Below are 18,494 nucleotides of genomic sequence, written 5' to 3' on the forward strand. Positions count from 1 at the left end.
TTATGAGCTAATTGCTTGGCAGGTGGGGAAGAAAAGATGACTGATGTGACTTCTCAGCAAACAAAAGGAAAAGAACTCAGGAGATAAGATGGTTTTCACTTCTTCTGAGAGGGTGGCCAAACCTCACGAGGTTGTACCCAGTAGCAATGAAATGTGCTATGCCAGGGATCAGCAAATGTTTTCGGTATAGGGCCGGCAGTAAATATAGTTTAGTCTTTGCAGGCCATACTATAGCTGTTGAAACTACTCAACTTTGCTGTAGCACAAAAGCAGCCAGAGACAGTACCTCAGTGAATGAGCATGTGTGTTCCAATAAACCTTTGTTTACAAAGCAGACTGTTGGTGGGCCAGATTTGGCCCCTAGACTGTGGTTTGCCAGCTGCTGCTCTAAGCTCTTTTGGAAGGAAAAGCAGAGTTGGGAATGCATAGCAGAACTAGATTTAAATCATAGCTCTAGCCCTTCCAGACTGTGTGTACAGGGCAAGTCACCTGCTTTCTTTGAGTCTTAGTTTCCTCATCTGTAAAAAGGGGTCTAAGGTAACCTGGATATTAGAGGAGTGTCTTGCACATATTAAATGTCAATAAAGTGTAACTCTCCCTAGTGCCCACTTCCTCACCCCTGCTAAAAATCACGAGGGAGTAAACCTGATGAAAGGCGGCTGCCTGGAGCTTTCCTGTTGACCCCTGCTATGAGGACAGGATCGGTGATGCCAGTCTTTCTGTAGCTCATTTGAAGGTCTAGCGGCTCTGAGTTTCCCAAGGATGGTCCTTCTGTTGTCCGTTTCTACCAGGGCCCTCCCACGCCAGTATGCCGCCCCTGGCTCAGCCCACCCATCTCCATCACAAGGACACAAATCAAGATTCTGTGTACACACATCTCTTGTTAGAATGAGTAGCTAATGAGGGTAGTTTAACGTGAGGCCAACATTGAAGACTGTGTCTGCAGGTCAAGGACACTGTGTTTCAAAGCCAGTATGATCTCTGTGTTTTAACTGGTGCGATTTTTAGGGTCTTCAGGACAGTTCTGATGTTTGTGTGATGATGCTAATAGTTAAGACTCACTTGAGTGGGGTGGGGGGGGAGGGGAGGAGATTGCTCTTTGTAGGAGAAGGGTAAACACAACCCTGCTTTGTGACTCTGTGGATTTACATATTTATTGTTTCTGTTATGGACGTCAGCTGGAGGTTGATTTTAAGTTGGGTTATGTAGAGTTTGTATTTACTTATTATTGTCATTGTTGTGGCTGTTATGATTATTATTTCTATAACAGCCTACCATGTGTGCCAGGCCTAAACGTGGTTTGTACATTCTGCCATTTACTTTTCCCAAAGTCCCCGTGACCTACCTCCAAATCAGAGTGTCATTCTCAGACCAGCAGCCTTGGCTGCAGGACCTCACACCTCTGAGTCATGATCTGCATTTTAACAAGACCTTCAGGTGACTCACACAGACAGGAAGAGCCCTGATGTAGGTGCTTCACCCTGACTCTGTTACAGGTGAGGGGCAGGAGGCCGAGAAGGGTGAGAGACAGGGCTTCTCCCATCCAGACCCTAATCACACAGTCTACTGCCCAGAGTAGCTTATGGTCCCTGCTTTTGTATCAGTGATTTGGTGGTTTTGCTTCTGTGTCTTTTCCCCCAATGACACCATCTACTTCCTTTCTTCTTCTTCCTTTCTTCTGATTCTTTAAGAAGAATCACTTTCTTCTTAACCCTTCCAGGGCGGGGCCCAAAAGTTAACTACACACCCAGGAAGGGTTCAGCTATCTACTGTGGTGAGACATTTGCATATGCAAAACTGAGAACCTGCTGTTTCTTTGTTTTGTTTTGTTTTTTGGCTGCACTGGGTCTTCCTTGTTGCCTGCGGGCTTTCTCTAGCTGCGGAGAGCGAGGTTACACGGGCTTCTCACTGCGGTGGCTTCTCTTGTTGCAGAGCACGAGCTCTAGCCACACGGGCTTCAGTAGTTGTGGTGCGTGGGCTTCAGTAGTTGTGGCACACAGGCTCAGTAGTTGTGGCTCACAGGCTCTAGAGTGCAGGCTCAGTAGTTGTGGCGCACAGGCGTAGTTGTTCCGAGGTACGTGGGATCTTCCTGGACAAGTCCTCGAACCCCTGTCCTCTGCATTGGCAGGCGGATTCTTAACCACTGCACCACCAGAGGAGTCTGAACCTCAGGATTTTAGAACAGGGGCCAGGTAGTAAATACTTTCAGCTTTGTGGACCACAGAGTCTCTCTGTCTCAACCTCTGAACTCTAAAAGCAGCTGTAGACAAGACAAAAAACGAGTGTAGTTGTGTTCCAATAAAACTTTATTTACAAAAACAGGTACAGGCCAGATTTGATCCCAGGAGCCAGAGTTTTTGCGCCTTGTTTGGAACATAAAAGTTGAAAGGGTTTCCTCAGGTGCTGGGATTTGCATAGTAAACTCACAGACCTACTTTAGAGGTTCCTAGGGGCCCCACTCGGACATGGGGCCGTTTTGAGGATGGTTTTGCCTAGTTCAGACCATGTCTCTCCCAGGACAGCATCTGGCCTCCAGGGAGGGAATAAGGGAGGAAAGAGCTTCGAGGGGCTGTGGCTAACGTGCTCCCTGGCGCTGGGAGAAAGCCAGAGAGCCTGTCTCTGAATGGAGGGAAACCAGCGAGAAGCCGTTGGAACCACGCCTGCCTTCCCCGGAGCCAAGCCTCTGGATGAGAAGCAGGAGATGACCCTGAGCGGCTGCGAGGGCAGAACGGACAGACCCGGGAGAACCCTGGGCCCAGCTGCAGGGCGGATGTGATGAGGCTGTCCCTCCCAGAGGCACGTGCCACCAGGCCGTAACCTTGAGATGTGCAGGGGAGAGAGTGCGCAGCGCTTGGAGGTTGCTTTTCCTTCCTGCTGGGTCAATAAAGGACTAAATGGACCATGAGCAACCACGTGGCTTTTGTAATTCTAGACTCCATCAAAGGGAAGATCAAAAAAGTGCACAGAGGGAGCTTCCTTCCACATCTCTGAGTCTTCCTGCTGGGTGCCCGGGAGCTGACATGTACTGCCTGTCCGTGCTGTGGCCCACCTCGTGCCCCATCTCATTAAATGGGCACTTCCAATCCTTGGAGCGAGGTGGTATTTTTATCTCTGTTTTACACATTTTTTTTTTTTTTTTTTTTTTGCGGTAGGCAGGCCTCTCACTGTTGTGGCCTCTCTTGCTGCGGAGCACAAGCTCCAGATGCGCAGGCTCAGTGGCCATGGCTCACGGGCCCAGCCGCTCCACGGCATGTGGGATCTTCCGGGACCGGGGCACGAACCTGCATCCCCTGCATCGGCAGGCAGACTCTCAACCACTGCGCCACCAGGGAAGCCCTGTTTTACACATTTTAAAGATGCTTACATAGAGGTGAAGTGACTTGCCCAAGGCTGGATAGCTAGGACAGATTGGCACCGGCATATGGAATCAGTCTGACACTAAAACCTATGCTCTCAATCGCAGTGCTGGTGTTTCTCAAACATCGAGTGCATACAGATCACCCTTGGATGTTGTTCAAAGGCAGAACCTGAGTCAGCAGGGCTGGGACAGGGCCGGAGAGCCTGCATTTGTGACCGGCGTCCTGGTGATGCTGGCCCTACATGATACCCTCTCCTTATTCCAGAGCCTCTGAAGTCACAGAAAGGGGAGGTTTATGTTTTGTAAGATGAGGTCACACAGCAGGAAGTGGCTCATTCAGGATTCAGATTCATAGCAGTGTGATCCAGAGTCCGTGTCTTCTAAATTAATGTCTCCCACCTACCATTATGCCTTTAGCTTGGCTCTCACCTGGGGTCGATTTTGCCTCTCAAGTAATAATATCTTACAATATCTAGAGACATTTTTGGTTGGCACAACTTAGGGGCCGGGTGCTGCTGATGCCTAGTGGGTTAGAGGCCGGGCTTGCTGCTAAGCATCCTGAAACACCCAGGACCACTCCCTTCCCCCCGCCAACAAAGGTTCATGTGGCCCCAATGGCAGTAATGCTGAAGTTGAGAAACCCTGCATTTTAGCTCAGCCTTCTTCAGTCCAGAAAATCAAAATCCATCCAGAACCCCTCTCCGGAGGCCACATAGTGCCCTTAAATTAGAGGAGTTAGCATTTGAAACAGTCCCACAAAAGTGGCATGAGTAAGTGAGAATCATAACTAGCAAAAATGTCCATTTCCCAATGGATGGGTGGAAATTTCCCCAGGTCTGAAACGCGGCCAGGGTGTTCGTGTCTCTGTTAACGTTCTCTTGCCTCTGCAGATGGAAGCCAATCAAGTCTAGAAATCACTGTCTTCATCTCTGGTCGTTATCACGCCTGGCCACCTGCTGCTTGTCAGCGTCTTTTGCTGTTTGTGCTGCATGCGCCGTTTTCTCTGACAGTAGCTCCTTCACCTGTTTCTCAGCGAGACAGCATTGTCTCTGGTCCAAGCACAGGGAAAGCCAGGATGGCCTTGATCGCCAATACCAATATCTCTCTGGTCCTTGTTCTCCTTGATCAGTTCTTGTGGGGAACGTATCTAATAATACAAGACCATTAATGGGGGTTGATCTACCTCGGAGGGATTGCTTTCCCCGCTCAGCCAGGTTCATTCGCAGTGGTACTTTGGTTTGTTGAGAACGCGGGCCAGGGCTTTAGTTGCGATGAGGCCATCAGATGTGTTTGAAAAAAGAAGGAGATCTAAAGAGGGAAGAAGCAGTGTGATAAATAATGTCTCATATGCGCTCAGCTCTTCACAGTTTACAAAGCACCTGAATGTGATTTGAGCCTCACAGTATTCTGTGTTGAAGATCGGGAGGGAACTGATATTGATGGAGTTTAGGGGACAGACTCAAGGGTTTGCTCCTTGGTGCCTGGGGAGCCAGTGCGATGCCAGGTCTTGAGTCTGGTGTGGGTCTCAGCCTCACCCCTGTGCTGACTCTCGCTGGCTGTGCCTACCTGGCATAGCTGCTGGGATGTGGTCACTTTGGTCACTGCTGGCTTGGGTGACTTTATTCAGGGGCCGTTTTCTGACTCCCGTATCTGTGGGCAGTGTCTGCAGTCTCTTGCCACGTCTTTCCTGGGACGCTCTGGACACATGGATGCTGACAGGGATGAGACCTAACATGCCCTGGGGGGTTGGCACATTGGCAGTCAGGATTTTATCTGATGTGGGGGCATGTTTGTGTGACTTGGGACCTGGCAGTGATGGAGTGGGACAAAGCATGAACATGTTCTGGTGGAGAGGGGACTGGAAGGATGTGGGGGACCATGTTTGGGGCAGTAAAATGGTGTGGCCAGTGGGGCGTGAGACTGAGGTCACTGGATGCCTAAATGAGGCATGTTGGAGGGCCAGGAGAAATGGGGGAGTGGGGGAGAAGAGGCCCCCCAAACTTGCTGTGTTTAACAAGGTGTCACCCAGTAGTTCTGAGAGCAGGAAAGAGGGCTGATGTTTATCGAGCATAAAACTTGCTGTGTTTTATCCGACATTTCAATCACCTTCCACCCATGAGTCCTCAGCTAGTCCCACAGCACAGTGATGCTGTCAGTACTCCCACTTTACAGATGAGGAGACTGAGGGTCAGGGAGGTGGGTGACAGGCTTGCTCATAGTCATGCTGCAAGTGATGGAGCTGGGTTGCAAGCCCATGTCTGTGTGAGTTGAAGACCTGTGGTGGTCACACCCGCTGCATACGGCCCCCACTGTGAATGTAGAGCTGGGAGAATTTAAAGCTGAATGTTTATGGGATGACTTCTAAGTTCCAGCTACTGCATTAGGCATTTGGGATATTAGGCTGAGTATAGCCCTACTCATAATGAGCTCAGTATAGCAGGAAATTAGAAATTGGAAATTAATTACAATCTGATGGAGGTGTGTGCTTAACTCAGTGACTTGTCCCAATATACAGAGATGAAAGTGGCTGATTCTACCCAGGGGAGCCAGAGAGGCCATCCCAGAAGAGGTGGCTGTGGAATGGGTCTTAAGGGATGAATAGGAGTTCATTTGTCAGAGTAGAAAAGAGCACTCCAGGTGGAGGAGTGGTAGGTCCAAAGGCACAGAGGCATGGAAGGACACGGCATGTTTGAACACTGTGGGAATGACTGATGTGTGGGTGCACTGTTGGCCGTGGAAGGAGAGGAACCTTGGAAGATGAGTTGGAAGAAAGACTGTGAAAGCCTTGATAGCCTCAACTGCACAGTCTGGACTTGGGGAGGTGAAGAGGCACTGAAGTCTCTTAAGCAGGAGAGGACTTGATTGGATTAAAAAGATTCTCCCTTGGATGCTGTATGGAGTGTGGATTGGAGAGGGGGCTGGATTGAAGAGGAGGACCAAGATGATGAGAACCCTCAGGAGATGGTGATGAAGACTAAATTTACAGGGGATGGAGAGCAGGGGAATGAGGCAAGAGATAAGCCCACTGTGTTGATATGAGATACTGTACTCGAGGATCAGAGAAGGGGCCCGGGGTACATAGGAATAAGTTGTTCTCTCACTTTAACTTCTTTGGATGCAAAACCTGAGGCCACTTGGGAAGTTTCAAAGTCCGGTTCAAAAGTTCAGTAATTCAAAGTTCAAAGTTTCAGTAGTTTCTCTATTTCTGCAGTCATGTGGGGTCGTGGGCTGGGAAGATCTATGAGCTTCATTTCCATTTAAATTGAAATAAGACATGTCAAAGGTGGCTTGATAATTACTGCCTGGAGCAATGACCCTCTGATGGGGGAAGTGCGGTGTCAGTGTACATGGTACAGAGAATTTCCGCATTTGAGGCTTAATTACGTTGATATAATTATTTGTCAGGAAAATCAGGTGGCACAGATATGTCATATTTGCACTGGAGCAGAAAAAATGAAATGCCTTTCTTCCTTTTTGCAGGAAGCAGTTGGGTGGGCAACTCTGGGAAGTGGGGAGTGGGGTGTTTGGATTCACGCCAGGTCAGGCTTTCTTACTGTGGCTGGAGGTTTTTTCAGGACGCTGCGGGTGCCAACCTTGAGAGATTTGCACTCCGGTGACAGTTCTTTGTCCATTTCTGAAGACGCTGCAGCAGAAGTCACAGGCTGGGGCGGTTCTAGGGCTGGGAGGGCAACGAGCTCTGAGTAGTTAGAGCTGTAAGGAACGTTAGAGAGGTTTTTTTAAAGTTTTATTTGCAAACCTTGTGACCCTAAGACTCACAGCCCACTGGTGCCTTGAAGCCTGCTCACCCTGCCCTCCCCACTGCCATCCTGCTGGCTCCAAAGACCCTCAGCCGCATTCCCCTTCTGTGTGTGAGGGTCTCATGCCCTTCCAAGGAGGCTGTGCCTTCTGCCACTCCCCACCCATCAGGAGAAACGTGGGACCACAAGAATCAAGTTCAGAGCCCCCTTCTCATAACTGTAGCCCCAGCCCGTGGCACTGTTATGACTCGAGTAGCTGGAGCCGGGGTTTAGGCAAAAATGGCTCATCCGAAGTGTGAGAAACAGAGAAAGGAGAGAGGCACACACTTGCTGACAGAGAGATGACCTGGGAAAGACTCCAGTTCTATTTCTGCCACCCAGTGGCCCCAGCAACCTTGGCCAGGTGGCTTCCTGCCCTGAGCCTCAGTTTGGGCCCCTGGTATATGGTGTGTACGTCCACAGATGTTTACGTGATGCGTGATGCAAATACATCTGAGACTTTCTGCAGGCCGGCTCTTTATCATCTAGAACAGCCCAAATTACCTAAAATATTAGCTTTCCAGAAAGCTATAAAGGCCCTCAGGTAGTAGCTAGGGGCATTTTAAAACAATCAGCTTGAAAAATGAGAAGGGAAATGAAAGATAGCAAGCAGGCGCCCGGAGCCCCACGCATTCTTCTGCCTGGAGATACCGGAGAGTCCTGGCAGGGCAGGGGCGCCACGGTCCCCTGCTCGTCCGCCTGGCTAACTCCATTCTGCCTTTCCTATAAAACTCTTTTGCCCCAGTGCATGTCCAATAGATGTGTCTGTACACACATGAAGAAGTGAACACAGGATGGAGACACACCAACATACTCATCAAGACGGGCTGTCCCGGAGGTAACAGACTGAAGGGAAATTTTTAATGTTTTTTTTTCCTTTGGCAACTCTATTTTCTAAATTCTGTGTAATGAACCCTTTTAGAACCAGAAAAGAAAGGTAATGATGTATAAAAGAAAAATAAAAGATCACACGGTGTTTTATTAGTTTGCTCGGGCTGCTGTAACCAAGTACCACAAACCGGGTAGCTCGGTAAAACAGCAACGCATTGTCTCACATTCTGGAGACTAGAAATCTGAAATCAAGATGTCGTCGGCAGGGTCTTGCTCCCCTGAAGGCTCTAGAGGAGGAACTGTCCCATGCCCCTCTCCTGGTGGTTTGCTGGCAATCTTTGATGTTCCTTAGATTATAGGTGCATCTCTTGAATCTTTTGTCTCCACACGGCGCTCTCCCTCTGTGGCTTCACATCATCTTCCCTCTATGCATGACTGTCGCCATTTCCAAATTTCCCTCTTGTCATAAGAGCACCAGTCATGTTGGATTAGGTCCCTCTCTCATGACCTTGTTTTAACTTGATTGCCTCTGTAAAGACCCTGACTCCAAATACAGTTGCATTCTGAACTACTGGGGATTAGGATTTCAACATATCTTTGGGGGGGACATTGTACAACCTATGAACAGATGTGTTCCAAGAAACGAGAAGCAGCTCAGGATTCCTACAGGGTTTTCCTTTGTGGTTGAGGGAGTCACTGGAGATGGGGCCTGTGGGTGAAGAAGTGTCAGTGTTACTGTGAGGGCCAGCCTCCAAGATGGTTCTCAGCGGTCCCCATCTCTGCCTTCACACCCCTCTGTAGCCTCCTTCGTACTGTATCGGAGTTGGTCTGTGTGACCAGTAGATGGTCAGGAGCAATGGAATGTCAGTTGGAGGCTAGGTTATAAAAGGTCTTTGGCATTTGCCTTGCTCTCCCTTGGATCACTTGGCTCTGGTAAAGCCAGCCACCATGTCATGAGGACACTCAAGCAGCTCAGTGGGGGCCCTCGTGGCAGGGAACTAAGGCCTCCAGCTGATAGCCATGTCAGTGAGCTTTCTAAAAAGGACTCTCCAGCTTCAGGGTGGCCTTCAGACAACCATGGCCCTGGCTGACATCTTCACTGTAACGTCGTGACAAATCCTGTGTAGGTTTCCCATGGCTGTTGCAGCAAATTACCACAAACACAGTAACTTTAAAATAACACAGTTTATTCTCTGATAGTTATGAAGTTTAGAAGTCCAAAATGAGTCTTAAGGGGTTAAAATCAAGGTGAAAGGAGGGCTGGTTCCTTCTGGAGGCCCCAGGGGATGATCCATTCCTTGCATCTTCCAGCTTCTAGAGGCAGCCAGCATTTCTTGGCTTCTGGCTGCATCACTCCTATCCATGATTCCATCATCACAGCACTGTTTTCTTCCCCACTGACCCTCTCACCTCCCTTTTATAAGGACCCTTATGATTACATTTAGGGGCCACCCAGCTTATCCACATAATCCAGGATGAACTCTCATCTTAAGATTTTTAATTTAGTCACATCGGCAAAATTCCTTTTGCCATCTAAGTGAACATATTCATATGTTTCGGGGATTAGGACGTGGACATCGTTGGGGGCCTTATTCATCCAACCATAGACCATGAGCCAGAACCACACAGGTGAGCCACCTCTGAATTCCTGACCCACAGAAAACCATGAGAGAGAATGATATTTGATATTTCAAAAAGACTAGTTGTTGAGGCAATTTGTTATGTAGCAATAAATAATACAGACTGGGGGTTGTAATCCAGCATTTGGTTGTAACACTTGACAATTGTAATTCTGGATTTATTGTAATGTTTTCCTTGAAATATACAACTAGAAGAGTGCAAATCTTAAAAGTGTACAGTTGGATGAATTTTTACAGACTGAAAACACCCTCATCTGTTTTTAATAATGAAGCCTGGATATAGCCCAGATGCCTCTGTGCTCTGTTTGCTCTTAGATTCATTCCCACCGTTTCTCTGCTGTGCTCTAAACTGTTCTAAGAGCTTGCCTTCTGGTAGGTTCAGCCAAATGAACGGCAGTGAGGGACAGTTGAAAGACAGGAGGAGTAAAAGAACCAGCGTATTTCTGAACCAGCGTATTTCTCCCTCTCTTGCACTGCCTTGGGGTCAGGGTCGGGGCGGAGCATCCCTGACTGCAGCCCAGCCTCTGTAATTCCGGATCCCATTTGGGACCCTCCTCCCTGACTGCAGCTCCCATTGGGCAGCCCTGCTGTTGCCCGTTGGATGGCCCAACTTCTTGGCTTTTCCTTCCAGCCCTAGGTTGGCAGTGCCTTCCTGTAGTTGTTAATCTCTTCTGGCTTCTCATCTTTTCCATCACCTGAAAAACCAATTCCCTATATTAAATTCCTTTGGTTGAATGATCTAGAGTGATTTCTATTTTCCTGACTGATACAGGCTCCTTGGAGGCATTGCATTAAATCCTTCTGGTTTCAACAAAAAAGTATCAGGTTCATAGAATTCATTTTCTGAGAAATGAGGCTATCCTCACTATACAGTTCCTGCAGGTTTCATGTTTTCGGAGTCTTTACTTTGAAAGAAGGAAATGGGAACCTTTGTTATGTATCAAGTACGTGCCACAGTATTAGGTATACCAGATATACGCAGTTTTACGTTATTTCACTTGTTCCTTGCAATACCGTCTGTCGCAGAATAACACTGTCATTTTAACAGATGAGGAACTGAAAGTAAGGAAGGGTTAGTAATTCTTCAAAATTCACAGAGTGCTTCAGGGTTCATCTTGTCCTAAAGCCAGAGCTTCTCCTGCTGCTCCCATGTTGTTAGTAGTTTGCATCTCCCCCTCCCCACCAGCCAGGGTCCCTCCCTAAGTGTGGTTGGGCTTCAGCTTCCCTCGGTTTCATAGAGCACTCATCCTTTTTCAAGGAGAAATACCAGAAGTACCAGCCCCACCCCACCCCCGCAACCAACTTACATAAGTGTCTTCTTTGAGGATTCAGGAGGCATTTCCAGGAGGATTGAGATCATTTGAAGTGTGGCAGAGTTGGGAGTTCCAAGTTGATGCTGGTGGATGGCGCACAGGGCAGTACTGGGCTAAAGCACTTAGCTTAGTGGTTCAGAGAAAGGACTCAGCCCCCACATTGCCTGGGTCTGTGCAGTGATCGATTAGGCATGCCTGCCACAGGAGAAGAAAAGGACAGGAGGAGTCGTGAGGTGTTTCCTGACCCTTTGGAAACAGGGAGGCCTGAGCGTGAACCTACGTGTCACTGTCTAGGTGGGTGACTTTGGGATCTTTGTTGAGTCTCTCTGTGTCTATCACCACATCATTAAAATAAAACACTTTGCAGGATGATTATGAAGAAAGGACATTGTCTAGTGACAACTACCTTCTCCTTAGTCCCCTTCCAGCTGGAAGCTGGGCTCTTTTTCAGTCTTAAATAAGAGAATCTGATGCATCACTTGGGGTTTTCTAAGGGGCACCCCAACTCTTTCCCAAAATGGGGCTGAACGCTTCCTGCTAATGCTCACTCCATTGCCAGTATGGCCTTGGAGCTCTTGCCAGGACACAATGCACGGGGCTTTTACTTTCCCCCATAGCCTCCTTTCTCCCAGGCAAGTGACCCTTGGACAATTTGAATGAAACAGTGGCAGTTCCTCATAACCTTGCTTTCTGGGAAGACTCCCCCCAGCTCTGGAGACACAGGCATCCTTGGATGAAGCAGGAGCAAATAGAGGCAAAGGGGAAAATAGCTGTGGGCTGGAGTCAGGAGACCTGGGTCCACTCTAGCCTGTCATGTCTTGGGTGCATGTCCCTGGGCAAGTGACTTAACCTTCCTGAGGCTCAGCCTGCTCATCTGTAAAATGGGGATAATGAGGCTGCCATGAGAGGCATTGAGCAGGTGGACCAGGGGGTTGTTGATTGCAGTGCAGAGAGAAATGAAGTCCTGTATTTTTAATTTTCTAATAACAAAAGTAAGTCATATTCTTTGCAGAATATCGGAAGAACTATAAAAAGGGGGGAAAATCACCTGATATCTCACTGCAAGAGATAATAGCTCTGCTACGAGTTTGTTGTAATGTTCTTGCGTTACTTTTTATGTGTTTATATTGTATGTGATTCTGAGGGTTTTTATAAAGATTGCGTGAGATAAGGTTTTTTTTCAAACATTTAGTAGCATGCCTGCCCATGTGAGAAATAGAAATAAATACGTTCATTTATTAACTATTCACAAATACTTATTAAGTATGTGCTATATGTCAGACTGGGAATATTTGTGTGTGTATCTGTAAATACACATGAGAACACATTCACACGTATACGTATTTATGTATTTACATTTATACATTTACATTTCTATATACTACATGTATACTTTATATAAACATATATTTATACACATTTACACAGCATATGCAGGTGCGTATAATTTTTTCTTAACACCAGGCTGTGTAACATGAAGTTTCTATTTGTCATTAGCACATCAGAAAAGAATAACAAGGTGAATTTTCATCAGGTTTTGAGGATGTTTTGAGATAGTCTGATCTATAATATAAACTAGGTGAAATTAACTTTGGCAGGCCTTGTGGGACACCTCCAAAGTTTAGAGAGGCAACCTCCAGAGCTGCAGAAAGTGACATAGGAGAGTCCTGTGCATGCAGGCAGGAGAGGGTCCTCTGAAGGTTGAGATGCCCGGGGCAGAGAAACCAGACAACAGTTTTAAATATTAGCCTCTAATGGAACATCACAAGAGGAGATGATTTTAATTGCAGCCACTGATTATTGTACACACTGCTCCCAACACGGGCAACTCCACACAGCACGTTCCAGGGGGAGCAGCTTGGGAGTTTAACAAGGGTTGATGACTCTCTCACGTGATGCAGGGGAGGCTGGCGCGTACACATACCTCGTAGTCTTGTGTTGATCTCTGTGTGTGTGGTGAGTATTACGTGTGCCTTAGTGTGTGTCCCTCCTTCATTCACCTCTTACAGTCATCCAGTAATGCCATTCACTCAATCCCAAGACATATTGAGTGCCTGCTCTGTTCTAGATGGCAGCAATACAGAAAGATCAGGGCCCTGAAAGAATGATGCTCCTGGAAGTTAGGATTTTATCTACACTGCCTGTGCCTAGATCAGTGCTGCTGGCACATAGTTCATGCTCAGTAGATGCTTATTGAATGAATGGTATGACAGTATATATATATATATATATAATGAATATATAATAATCTATGTTAGTATGTTGTATGTCTATTACCGTGTATATCACTACATTGTAGCTGCGGAGTAATATGGACATATGGTATATTTATTAGTAGGTTTCTATTGTACACATCTTACTGTCTAAATACTTTTGTTCCCTAATTCCCCCCCCCCAACTTCTTCCTGCTCCAAGCCCCCAAAGAGAGAGTAAAACAGAGAAGACCAAGCTCATACTTGGCCTCAAAACACAACCCCATTTGCGTAGCAGTCCTGACCCGATCCTGAGCGCTGCTGGTCATGGAGATGGAAGAAGGCCCCAGAGGGGGCCTCCCCTGTGCCCCCTTCTCCTGGTGCACCACCCTCCATGTCTCTCAAGCCATCTCTGGCTTGGGCCTTGTTTTGTCTGCCCGCAGGAGACTAGTGTGGGCACCACATCCATTTCGCCTAATGACTTGGTCTGGGCAATCAGCAGACTAGTTGGTTTTCAAGTTGAAACAGGAAAGGTTTGCTGATTGCTGATTACACAGACTCTGAATTTCCCTAATCTGCCTCCCTGGGAGGTTCCTGCTGAGCCTGAGGCGCATCCCCAGGCAGATGGGGGTGGGGCGCGGAGGGCAAGGGGCATAGTGGAGGGTGGCACCACAGGCCTCACCTGTGTGTTGATGGTTTTCTCGCTCTCAGCTCTCCTTGCTCTGTCTAGCTAACTCATCCTCTAAGCTGCCCTTGCTTTCCACCCGTCTTTCCTCTGCAGATGGTGAGAAAGCTTTCAGAGCCCTGCATGCCAGCCTCCTTATTCTCTGAGTGACCTTGGCAAACCCCCCCGGTGACGTGGGGACACCCACCCAATTGCTCATCGTTCTCCTCTGAGCGTTAAAATGTAGCGATGCCACCGCTGGCCAAGCCTTTCCTCTCTGCCAAGCTCATTCGATCCTCACAACAGCCCTGGGAAGGGGACTGCGGCTGCCCCCATTTTACCCGTGGGGGTCAGAGAGGTTGAATAACTTGCTGAAAGTCTCACAGCCAGTGAGTGGTAGAGCTGGGATTCGAACCCAGGCATCCTGGCTCCAGAGCCTACTTTCGCTTTCATGATATTATGGATCTGATGCATCTCAGGTCCCTATTCCCTCTGCTCACTTGCTTGGTCCTGGCTCAGAGCCACCTGTCCCTGAGACCCAGCATCCCTCCCCTCCCTGTCCTCTGTCCGCCAGGAGGCTTCGTGCGGATCGAGACTGTAAGACCTTGTTGCTCCCTCCGTGCGACGTTGACGTGGGCCAAGGTCACCCAGGCACAACCAGGAGGGGACATCTGGGCTCTTCTCTCTCAGCTCGTGTGGCCTAAGGACCTCACCTGAGAACCCAAGACTTGGCTGCCCAGTTTTGTGGTCTCCCGGCTGCATGACCTTGGGTGGGTCTTTTTGCTGTTCTGGTGCTCAGTTTCCTCATCTCTAAAAGAAACATTCACCACGTGCCTGGAATGGCCCAGACATGGACATGGGTAGCATCTCCGTGTCTTACAGATACACAGGTGCCTCATCCCCTCGCCTCCCAGGGACGCTGTCATCCTGGCCCACTAGCAAGAAGCAGTGCTCGGGCGGTGCTCCTGTAATCTCCTGGGATTGTGTGCCCAGCCATTTTCCTAGATGTCTTTTTGAGCTGACAGGCTTGCATCCTGGGCGAACACCCCCCACCCACCCCCCGCCCCCCTGCCGTCCCACGGTGTGTTATTTCCTCTGACAGTCCACCGACCTCCTGCCTGGGGGCCCGACCTCCTGCCTGGGGGCCCTGCCGCAGACCGTTTCTCACTTTGTCAGCACCAAGATGGGGATTTCACAGCTGGCAGTTTCAACCAGCGGCACTGCTCCCCCACCTCTCCACGCCACTCCTTCTATCGTCAGCTGGGCTTGCTTCTTTGGCTTTCTTGGTCTTTGCTCGCTGTCTCTCTCAAATTGGGGAAGACTCAAAATCAGCGTAAAGGCACAGATTTACAATACCGTGAATGGACAAGCTGGTCTGCTATGCAGAGCTGAGCATGTCCCCGTAACGAGGAGCAGCCCTGGTCCCCGCTGGCTTTCACTGGGGCGGGCAGACAGAGCCCCAGAAAGATCACTGGCCTGGGAGCGGGGCAGACCGGGGTTCCGCTCCTTGCAGCCTTGAGTGACTTCAGTGGCCTCGGTTTCCTCATCTACAAAATAAAGAAAAACAATCCCAGGCTCAGAGAGGGACTGTGAACCGTTCACGGTCCCGCAGCTAGTGGGTTGCGTGGGGAGCTGGGAATTGTACTTAGATTGACCCTCAATCCTATGTTTTCACCCCTTCACGCTCTCATCAGTTGGTATATACATGTTCATTAAAAGACAGCAGTCAAAAAAGAAACGTGACATAATTAGAGCAGCTCAAAAGAAAAATCCTATCCGTAACCCCTCTTTGCTCCCATCCATAAATATTCTCAGCTCTCCAGGTGTTTTCCCAGCTGCATGTGTGCTATTTGCGTGTAGACTTGGGCATGATATTCTCTGTTCTCTCCTGCTTGCTTAATGTTACTTCACAGAAGGCGTTCCGTGCTGCCACCATCCTTACTTCTAATGTTGACGTCTGCTTAATAGCATCAAAGTGACGTGCTGTGATTTCCGTAACCAGTCCCAGTTGCTGGGTGACAAGGCGGCTCTCAGCCTCTCATGTCATCAGGAGCACTGCCCCAGGCATCCTCGGGTACAGAGCCTTGCTCTGTGTTTTGCTTTATACCCCATGGGATTAATTCCCAGAAGGTGGGTTTCTGGGTTTAACCCCGGGTTTCTCAGGCTGGACACTGTTGACATTTGTGTGAAGTAACCCTTCATGGTGGAGGTTGCCCTGTGCGTTGTAAGATGCTGGGCAGCGCCCTTGGCCTCTACTCTGCTAGATGCCATCAGACTCCCAAGTGTGACAACCAGAAATGCCTCTGGACGTCGCCTGATGTTCTCTGGAGGGCAAACACACCCTCAGTTGACAGTCATTGTGCTAAAGGGGAGGAGTGTGGGAATAACGTTACAAATGAAAGAGATTTTCCAGAGAGTCTGGACAAATATCCAGTCGGGGCAGAAAGTAACGGGATGGGCATGGAGAGTCAGATACACCAAGCTTGGGTTCCAGCTCGAGTTCCAGTTCAGGCTCACGCTCCCGCGGGCCTCATTTCCTCATCTGTGAAATGGGATCAGTAATAAAGAGCCACGTGCCAGACTTGTGAGGAGTGAGTGAGGCCAGGAGCATGAAACGCTGAGCACAGTGCTGGGCGTGGAAAGGTCTCAGTGAACGCCAGCGGTGCTGGCCGGCTCCGCGGGGAGCCCCACTGGGGTTTCCACCTTTGCCTTCTGCTGCCTTAGAGGATGGAAAGTTGGGGGGATCTAGGTGACAGAGTTGTGAGGGACCCGTTCTTGGTCTGCCCTCCCCCCGATCTCCCGCTCCACATCCATCCCTGGGACAGAGGCTCCGCTTCCAGAACCAGCCTCCGCAACTCTCCTGGGAAACTTTCATTGACTCATCCATTGACCCATCTATCCAGGGTGTCCACTTGGGGCCGGCACCCCCGGTGTGGGTGAGTGAGCTCTGTGCGGGGCCGTGCCCTGGAGCCCCCAGGCATCCACTTCCTCCTCTGTAAAATCCAGAGCATCTGAGGGTCCACAAGCCTGTCCATAGAGAGAGCCCCTCGTGGGCACGCACCACGTCACAGGGTCCCAGTGAACGCCAGGCTCCTCCCCTACGAGAGCCCTCGTAGGCAGGTGGGGGTCTCGCCCAAGGCGAGACACAGCATGTGCTGTGGTCTCTGTCTCCAGGAGAAGTACGTGGAGGAACTTGCCGCAGTGAGACAGACCCTCCAGACAGACCTGGAGACGTCCATCCGGCGGATTGCCGACCTGCAGGCAGCCTTGGAAGAGGTGGTGTCCAGCGACAGCGACACGGAGAGGTAAGCTACCAGGAGCCGGCTGGGGCTGGGCGTGGCAGGTGGGCTGCAGCCTGGGGAGCTCTGCAGCCTCTAGTGGACAGTGCTTCCCCTCTCAGGTCTGGGGTCTGGGGGTCCGGGGACTCAGGCGCGCCGGGGTGTGAGAGGAATAACTGGCCGCCTCACGCGAGCAGAGACAGGATGCTTTGCCGCTGGTGGTGACGTCTCTGTGTTACCGCCAAACGCCTAGAGCCCAGCTCACCGAGGCTTTGGGGAGACGATCTGGAGGAATGGCTACAAAGTGTCCTCCAGTGTGTGATCTCGGGCAGGTCACACATCCAGTCTGGGCCTAATTCCCTCATCTGTAAAGTGGACATAGCACTACCGGGCAAACCACATGAAATTGCCAAGAGTTGACCCCTTTTGACCTATAGAGGGGACGTTCTGTATACTCCACTCACTCCCCACCTCGTAGCTTGTGACTTGTCACTAGGTGACCAGCGTCGGGGCAGGTAAGTGCTGCAGGAGTGTGGGCCGTGTCTGCACAGGATAATGAGTGTTATTTCACAGAGGCAGCAGCTGGTCAAGAGTGCAAGATTAGAGCGCTGGCCCTCAGCTTCAACGTCAGGGCTTCTCTCCTCCCTCAGCAGACAGATAGGCCGCCTCCCGCCGACTCCAGCCAAGTCTCAAGCTGCACAGGCCACGAGTGGGCCGCCCCGCTGGGAGGGGTTGGAGGTGTCCCAGCGGGCACACAGCCCTGGCTGTCCCCCTGCGGACGGCCCGTGGCGTCCTGTCGCCCTGAGCTCCCTCTGTAGCCTTGACACGTTATGTCTCTGGAAATCATAGCTGCCCATATTGCTGCGGCGTCTCCACCTCCATCTCAGCCTCTACATCAAAGCCTGGGCGACAGGGAGAGACGTTTTCTTTGTGGAGAAAATGAGACGGTAAGGGGCGGGATGCCCCGAGTTACCGTCAGGTGTGGTTCCTCCCAGGACCAGCCAGCCACCTCTTACTGGGGTGTGGGCAGGGCCAGCTGCCGACTGGCGGGAGATGTGGGTGAGCCGGGCAGCAGGGGAGGAGAGAGAGTTGTGTGTGGGCTGTGGTCCAGCCCGTGGGAAGAACCAGGCGTCTGTGTTAGAGCTGACCACGGCCAGTCCAGAAAAAAGACTGGAAGGAAACACACTAACGTTCTAATACATTGGGAAGGCATTACTGGTGACCTAAATTTTTATTTTTTTCAGGCTTATATAGATTTTCTCAAATTTCTGCAACGAACATGCACACACATCCCTAGCTGTACTAGCGTCCTCTTTGGGACATCTTGCTCATATAAGTCATGTACTTTATACCCCGATAGGAGGCCATGAGCACATTCTCTCCTTGATGCATTCCTGGGCTGGTGACAGCTGCTCAGCAGC

At 49.9% G+C, this 18,494-nt stretch overlaps 1 protein-coding gene across 1 annotated transcript in view; it reads left to right on the forward strand.

The window, feature by feature from the left end:
• Positions 1 to 18,494, forward strand: part of MYO18B (myosin XVIIIB) — a 228,253-nt gene that overhangs the window by 177,571 nt on the left and 32,188 nt on the right. Inside the window, exon 39 of the mRNA XM_081251759.1 lies at positions 16,970 to 17,100. Coding sequence (XP_081107885.1) covers positions 16,970 to 17,100 — 131 coding nt within the window. The remainder of the gene's footprint in view (positions 1 to 16,969; positions 17,101 to 18,494) is intronic.

Source organism: Mesoplodon bidens (assembly GCF_964165515.1).
Source record: "Mesoplodon bidens genome assembly, chromosome: 13".
Classification (NCBI taxonomy): Eukaryota; Metazoa; Chordata; class Mammalia; order Artiodactyla; family Ziphiidae; genus Mesoplodon; species Mesoplodon bidens.